The sequence below is a fragment of the Lactuca sativa genome, chromosome 4, assembly GCF_002870075.4.
Source record: "Lactuca sativa cultivar Salinas chromosome 4, Lsat_Salinas_v11, whole genome shotgun sequence".
NCBI lineage: Eukaryota > Viridiplantae > Streptophyta > Magnoliopsida > Asterales > Asteraceae > Lactuca > Lactuca sativa.
The window spans coordinates 336,974,363-336,982,321 of NC_056626.2; the positions used below are offsets into that span (position 1 = coordinate 336,974,363).

The 7,959-nt window shown below is 35.6% G+C and overlaps 1 protein-coding gene across 1 annotated transcript; it reads left to right on the forward strand.

Moving 5' to 3' along the window:
- Positions 1-5,547: 5,547 nt before the first annotated feature.
- LOC111900989 (uncharacterized) lies at positions 5,548-5,988 on the forward strand. The gene has a single exon (XM_023896857.1). The coding sequence runs from the start codon at positions 5,548-5,550 to the stop codon at positions 5,986-5,988; it is 441 nt and encodes a 146-aa protein (XP_023752625.1).
- Positions 5,989-7,959: the final 1,971 nt, after the last annotated feature.

A 7,959-nucleotide genomic window follows, 5' to 3' on the forward strand; every position in this document is an offset into this window, starting at 1 on the left:
ATCATAAAATAAGTCATCTACAAAGTTTTGGACACTTTTGTTAACCATGATTAAATCAAAGGCTTACTTTACCATGGATAAAAAACTAGTAGACAATTTTTGTCCTCTTTTGGATGCATGGGCCGAAAATTTTTAAGCATGGAGGTTGCTTGTCAACCTCCATCATTTTGTTCCCATACCACTACTTTATAGCCCATACTTTTGAATATATTATTCAAAAAGCCATGCTTGGATGGGGCTATAAATAAGGATTCTTATACATGGAGGATTCATAAGTTTTTGGTCTAATACTTCTTCTCCTTTCCTTTTTCTCTCAAAACTGTGAGCTAGTGAAGAGCTTGGAGCTCTTTCCTCCTTTGAAGACATGACAAGCTTTTGGTGCTTACTTTGGGTCTTTCTTTTAGTGCTTAATTGTTTAAGCACTTAAGGCTACAAGAACCAAGTTGTATAAAAAGAAATCTAGCAATTTCGGTACCTTACTCTTGTTGGTGGTGTAGGGTTTCAAGGCACTCCATGGATGATGGCAATGGGCCCCTTGATGAAGTGTATGTTAAAAGCCCAAGACTTGTCTGAGTGAATGTAATTAGTGTTTTGGGACTTCCAAAACTGCTTCCTTTCATAGAGACTCTTCTTATATTTCATATTACATTTATGTTTCTGTTCTGACAACTGCTTTGGAGTTTTATGGATGTTAACTTTGTGTTTCGGTATTTCATTATGAGTTTCGCTCTTTAGCGAGGAGGTTTCACTTGTCGCCTTGACTAGTTCTCGTGAAATCTTTTTGGTACCACTTGTGCTTGGCACATCAAAACATGTAGGCTTGTTGAGTGGTTCTGCTACATATCTGCCTTTGACCCTCCATGATGTTTTCTTAGATAGATCAACCGTCTCATCAGCATTGTCAATTGTAGCTGACCAGAATTGCTCCTCACAGCCTTCAGCATTGTCCTTGTTCACTATTGCTATCAATTTGGCTGTTTGCTTTTGTGTGACTCCTATAACTACATAAACCTTATTTTGCGCGGTTTGTACCTTTTGATATACCACAACCTTTTCTTTCACATTTTTGGATTTGTTTTGGGACAAACAAGCAAACTCAACAGAATTTTCAGAGATGAGATTTTTGATAGGTTCGGGTTCGCTCTTGACAAAATCAGAACAGTCCACCTCATCCTCTACGGATATTTCACTCATATCATCATCCTCATCAAATTCAGAAGTATTTTCAACATCAATTTTGTTTTCTGAACTTAACTTGGTATTCAACGAGTCAAACTTCTGCATGGTTTCGGTTTTAATTTTTAATTTGTCATTTTCGTCCAAAAGGTTCTTAAGCATGTCCTTACGATCTTTAGACTTGATGAAGGACTCTATTTGTCAAGACCAATTATGTATGCTGGAGAAATTTCATCAGGAGATATAACAACTTCATAGTTATATATATACATCAGCATCGATTTCATCCTTCTTAAATTCAAGGAAGAGCAGAATCATACTATGAATTTTCTTGCCTATCTCACAATCCAGATGCAATTGGGTAATATTGGAATATAAACTTTTAGCAATTAAACAAAAAAACATTTTTCCGTGTTAAAAGCTTTAAATTATCCCTTTGCAAATAAATTGTCTCATCCCTAATCCTAACTAACTCGTTCTCCTTTTGCTCTATCCAGATCCGTCTCTCCTCACTCTTCAAAGACACCCTGCTGAGTTGATCAGTTAGGTTAGAGTTTGTGAGGCGATTTTGTATTAAACTACCACTTAAACTAGAAAATTTAAATTTTAATTCGTTCAGTTCTTTTTCATAGTTTGTGATAGGTATTTTTAATGATTCGAGAATTGAATGTACCTTCTTGATCAACTGGTCGCATTCATTGATCTGCTCGCCAGATGGTTTGGTAGCGAAGCACCTGTCTTCTCGCTTCCTTGCTTCATCACAACCCCATCAGTAATGTAGCCACTCATCTGTGACACTCCAAAAGTCACAATCAAGCACTTCCTTGCACCTTTAATTTCAGCTTCTTTCACCACGAAAGCGCTGCCATGTGTAGGCTTACGAAGCTCTTTGTCCTTAGAGTCTGTTGACCAGACTTCCACACCACCAAACTCATCATCCACGAGATATTCCTGCACAATTAAAGCATTCATAGTGTTGTTAGCAGCAACTTTCTTCTTCTTTATTTCTTCTAGCTTTCGCAGGTAGTAGGCTTCATCATCTTCATTCTCTTTCTTTTCTGACATCTTTCTCAAGACACAATCTTTGGCAAAGTGATTTTTGCCTTTGCAGAAGTGACAATCAAATCCAGAGGCACCAACAACTTTACTATCCTTCTTCGGTTCGTAATGCTGATGAGAGTTCTTCGATTCCTCCTTTGCTTTATCCAAATTGTAGCTTCCTTTCCAGTTTCAGTTCTTGGAGTTAGGAAACTTTCTACGCACGAACTTCTTTGGAGTAGATACCATCAAAGCATATTCTTAATTGGTTAGATCAAATTTTGATAGATCTAAATCTCTTCTTCTTCAGCCACCGTCTTTCCTTTTGATATGAGAGCTAAAGATCACATGCTTGAAACCACATTCGTTTCTTTAGTCACTGCACTTTCGTGTGATTTTAGAATCCCCACTAGCTTCTCCAAGGAGTAAGCTTTGAATTTTTCATGAGCTTTTAATGTGGACACCACTGCCATCCATTCGGTTCTTAGGTTATTCAGGAATGTGACCTTTTGCTCAATTACCTTCCTTTCTATGCCATCCTTTATCATTTTGATGAGAAGATGATTGAAACGATCAAAGGCTTGAATGATCTTCTCTTCTGGTTTTTGCTTGAAGTCCCCAAACTCTGAAAGCAATAAAGTTTGGATAGAATGCTCAAGATCCTCATTGGTGGAATATAAATCCTTCAATCTATCCCACATCTCTTTTGCCGTCGTATATGAACTGACCAAGCGGAATGCGTTAGATTGTAGGGCGAATTTGATCATTCTTAGTGCTTTAATGTTGCTCACAAGCTTATCCTTTTCGTCTTGAGGAACATCCTTTACATCAACCATGACTTGGTTGTACTCCTTTTGCATCTTGATTGTTCTGTTTGTGCCAGAGTGAACAAATGGACCTACAGTTATGGTTTCCCAGATTAAGTATCCATTATCTTCTGAACCAATCTCATAGTCTTCAAAGTGATGCGTCCAAACTTCATAATCTTGAGTATATAGGATAAGAATCCTGGTGGTTGATCCGATACTGTTGGAGATGCTGATTGGGTTCATTTGTGAATCTTCAAGAGAAATTATGATATTGCTTTTAAACCTACTCAAGATCAGACTAGTAAACAAAGTTAGGGTAAGATCGAAGTCTAAGAACTATGTTAATGAAGGATGACAGTTCTAGCCGAAAACGATAATAGCGGAAAACCCTAAAACCTTCTTCAATAGAAGAGATGCATATGGATTACATGTCTCCTGCTCTGATACCAATTGATGAATTGAAAACTCTTTAGATTGATTAGATCTTTAACAGGTAATTCAATAAGACTAACAAACACTTGAACACTCAATCAACAAAACATATGTCAAATGATTAAAATATAGTCACACCTCAGAAGAGCTCGATTAAGAACTTCTACTGTAGAGATGTGCTAGGGTTTACAGTACAATCAATATAATAATTATTAAAAGCATTTTTGACAAGGGTGCATGCATGCACCTTATATACTAAATCCTATAAAGATTAACATGGTTTGAAATGCCCAAACCCGTGACAAAACTAGACTATACAACAGAGCCCAATCACGCAACACACTAGACTCAACAGGTGGATTACTTGTAGAGAAGATCAAGCTCCTTGTTCTTGCCATTCACTTCAACACCCCAAATCCAAGAGGGTCCAAAGGCTACAAAGGTTGTAATTTCTAAATAGGTATTATTTCATATGATGATGTAATAGATAAATAGGTATTATTTCATTTGTTCATTTTATATGTAATAGATTAGTTTTAGATTAGTTGTATTTTATTTTTCTAAAATATAACAAGATGGAGCATGAAGTTCTTATGAAGATATGGAGCCTTTTGAAGACCTTGAAGTGTCCTAATAAGTGCTTTAGGAAATGACTTAATATTCGTTGTGATGACTCACCGTAAATATTACTAGAAAATGGCGTTGTTTATACATTTTAAATGCATGTTTGTGATGTTCATTTTTGTTGTCATAAAATGTTGTGAATATGAAAACATGTTTTCCATGATAGAACATTTTTACAAAAAGTTAACATCAAAATTGAGGTTTAGAATTTTATATAAAAGTTTTCAACATAAGATGTCAAAATTGAGTTTTTGTCAAAAGAGTTTTGTATATATTTTTTAATAAAACTCTTAAATAGCCAAAAATTTAAAGATATAAATAGTTCAAAATTTTTAAACTTAATCTAAACTCCGTAACTTAATAATAAAAGGTTGTTTTATTAACAAAGTTAGAAACTGGTTCCAATCCGAATAACGTCGAATTAAATTGAATAGAAATTTTAACCGGTAAAATTTTATATGAAATAAATTCAAATTTATGATTTTTAGAACACTTTAAATGTACCATGGAATATTTTATGCATGAAATATCCATGATACAAAATGTTTTAAAATGCTAGAATAATAAAACATTGATAAAAACCGTTAGTTACAAAACTTCGAATCTATGCAGTCCATTTTAAATTCACTTGGGATATTTGTGCAGTTTATGTGGATTTTAGGGTCACCTTATTCATGTGAGATGTCAAAAATAGTCACGGTGTTTTATTTTTCGCTTATGGGAAAAAGGTCACCTAACCATTTATGAAATATAACTCACATGTTTTTTTTAAATGGATAATTTGATCTATTTCTTATGTGAAAAGGTCACCTAAGCATAAGAGTTTTGAGGCATAGATGGGATGAACATGCCATTTAAAAAAAAGGTAATCTTTTTGGATCCCATAAATCTAAGAATTACATAAGAGTTGTAATTCGTTATCATAACCTACCGATCAACAAAATCACTTGAGTAGTGGGTCAAGTCTTCATGTTATTTTGGGTGACATGGATCTTAGCTTTTCAAAATTTAATTTGAAGGGTAATTATTTTTTAAAAGAATTTATATCGAAGATATTAAAATGAATCTTATTATTTTGTAGATGACTACCCCAATTGCAACCACCTCATCACTCACCATCCGATCCATCCTTGAAAAATAAAAACTAAGTGGACCCAACTTTCTTGATTGGTTCAGAAAACTAAGAATTATCCTCAAGCTTGAGAAAAAGGACTATGTCCTTGATGAACCTATCCCAGAAAAGCTCCCAGATAATGCTACCAAAGCATCGAAAGATGGTCGGGCGAAACATGTTAATGATTCGACCGAAGTGGCTTGCATCATGCTTGCAACTATAACTCATGAACTTCAAAAAAAAACTTTTGAGTTTCATGAAGCATTTGAAATGATTTAACAATTGAGACTGATGTTTCAAATTCAGGCTAAGCAAGAGAGGTTTGAAACCTTGAATGCTTTCATCGGTTGCAATATGACAGAGGGATCTTCTGTTAGTGCACATATACTCAAAATGAAACCTTATGTTGAGCAAATTGCCTGCCTCAAATTCGTATTTGGGGATGAGCTAGCGACCGATGTGATCCTAGCCTTATTGCCTAAGTCATTCAACCAATTTGTGATGAACTTCAAAATGAATGACTGGGAGAGGAGCATTAATGAGCTTTACAACATGCTCAAAAATGTTGAGGCAAATATCAAGAAGTTTGGGAACAATCAATTGTTGATGATCCGTGAAGGAAAAATCTCCAAGAAGAAAACTGGTAATAATATTGGTAAGGGGAAAGGCAAAGCTGCCAAGAAAGGCAAGGGAAAGGGAAAGGGTAAAGGGAAGCCTCCTTCCATTAACCCAATTCCTAAACCCAAAGCTGCTGCTAACGCTAATTGCTTCCACTACAATGAAAAGGCACACTGAAAGTGCAACTGTCCCAAATACCTAGAGGAACTTAAGAAGATCAAAGCCAAACAGGATGACACCTTAGGTCTATATGTTATTGAATTACATGCATTCCATACTAATTCTTGGGTATTCGATAATGGAAGTGGTACTAACATCATCAATGATCTGTAGGGACTAAGGAATGTTAGAGAACTAAGAGATGCGATTTGGAACTTCATGTTGGCAATAGTAATCGTGTAGCTGTGAAAGCCACATGACAATATCATCTTTTGCTTCCAAATGGCCTTAATCTTATTTTGAACAATTGTTGTTATGTACCTAGTATAACTAGGGATATTATCGCTACTTATTTCTTGTATGAACAAGGTTTTTGTTATAAGTTTGACTTTGATTCTGAAAACATTTATGTGTTTAAAGATAACATGTTCTATTTTGAGATGAGTCCCAAAAAGGTAATATATGAAATCGATTTAAATGGTTCATACACAAAGGATAATTCAATGTTGAACTTAAATAAGAAAACAAAGTTAGACACAAATAAAACTTATGTTAAATGTGACTCGAACATTTGGATCATGTTCATGAAGCATTTGGAGCACTTGGACCTCAAGGGAGCACTTGAGGTTCATGGAGCATGTGAAAAAGGAATGGATCTTTTAAGAGTGGAATGGATCATCAGAAAAAGGAACTGATCAAGTCTCAAAGGAACGGATCATGTATAAGGGGGTTTGGAGTGCTTGGAAGGAGTTTGTTGCACTTTGAAGGGATATGGAGCAACAAGGGGTCCTTGTTACGCCACATGATGAAGAGATATGTCAAGAGGGATTCCCTTGAGCCATCTTGTTTTCTTGTTGAGCCATGCATGGCCTTGTTGAGCCATGCATGTGCCTGTTGCTCATGGTGATGTTGTTGCTCCAAGATTGATGTTGTGTGCCATACTTGATGCTCTTGCGCCATCTAGATCCCTGTTGCGCCAATTAGGGTTGATGTTGCGCCATGAAGAAGCTATTGCACCATCATGGTGTTGGGTTTTGAGCATTCTAACACTCCTAAGTGTACATGCAACCCTAAATACCTTGGATCTATGTTTTCTCTATTATACATGAAATTATGAACATCCAAGCTATTATCCTAATCTAGCATACAAAATAATGAATATAACAAGATAGAATACATACCTCTTTGATGTAGAATGTCTTCATGAAGCTTGAGAGCCTAGTGCCTCAAGTGTGAAACCTCAAATGGTTCACACAACACCAAATACACTTGGAATAACTTGAGAGAAACTTGAACACTCCTAAAATCGTCTAGCCCTTTCTTATTATTCATAGTGGCCGATTTTTCCCAAAGAATATGATCTTATATAGTTGTTACAATTAAGGTAAACCCTAATTGTCATGGCCTTCCATTTCCTTGGATCCATGGGTTCAAATACACCATGGAGCATCCATGGACCATCCTATGGGTTTTAGCCCAAATTGATTATCCATGGAGCATTAGCCCACTATACAAGTATGGATGATTTACACAATCAACCCATATAGTTAATTAGTCTTCTTTTGATCACTTAATTAATTCTAGATTAATTCTTGATCAATAATAATTAAATAATCTTATTAATATATTTAGAACTTATAATATATTAATCAACCTTAATTGTTATTTCTCTCATTATAGTCTATCCAGGTGCATGATACCATGCAACCCAAATGGACCATGTCGAGTCGGGTCAAGTCTTACCAATTATAGTGATGGACTTAGACATTAATCCAACAGTCTCCGAATTGGATAAGTCTAAAACTATTATTGCAAGTACGACTTCAAGAACCGACTGGCAATCGTAGCTCTCAAAAGCTTCCATCAAACTCTGACCTTGCCGATGAACTCTGACCTTTGTCAATGACTTGTCCATTAGATAAGTGATCATATATTCCTCCATTCTGGATATCGTATGGACTGAAACATGGATTATCAATCATTCTCTCT

Coding starts and splice junctions, on each gene's coding strand:
- LOC111900989 (XM_023896857.1), top strand. CDS start 5,548: ATGACAGAGGGATCTTCTGTTAGTGCACATATACTCAAAATGAAACCT.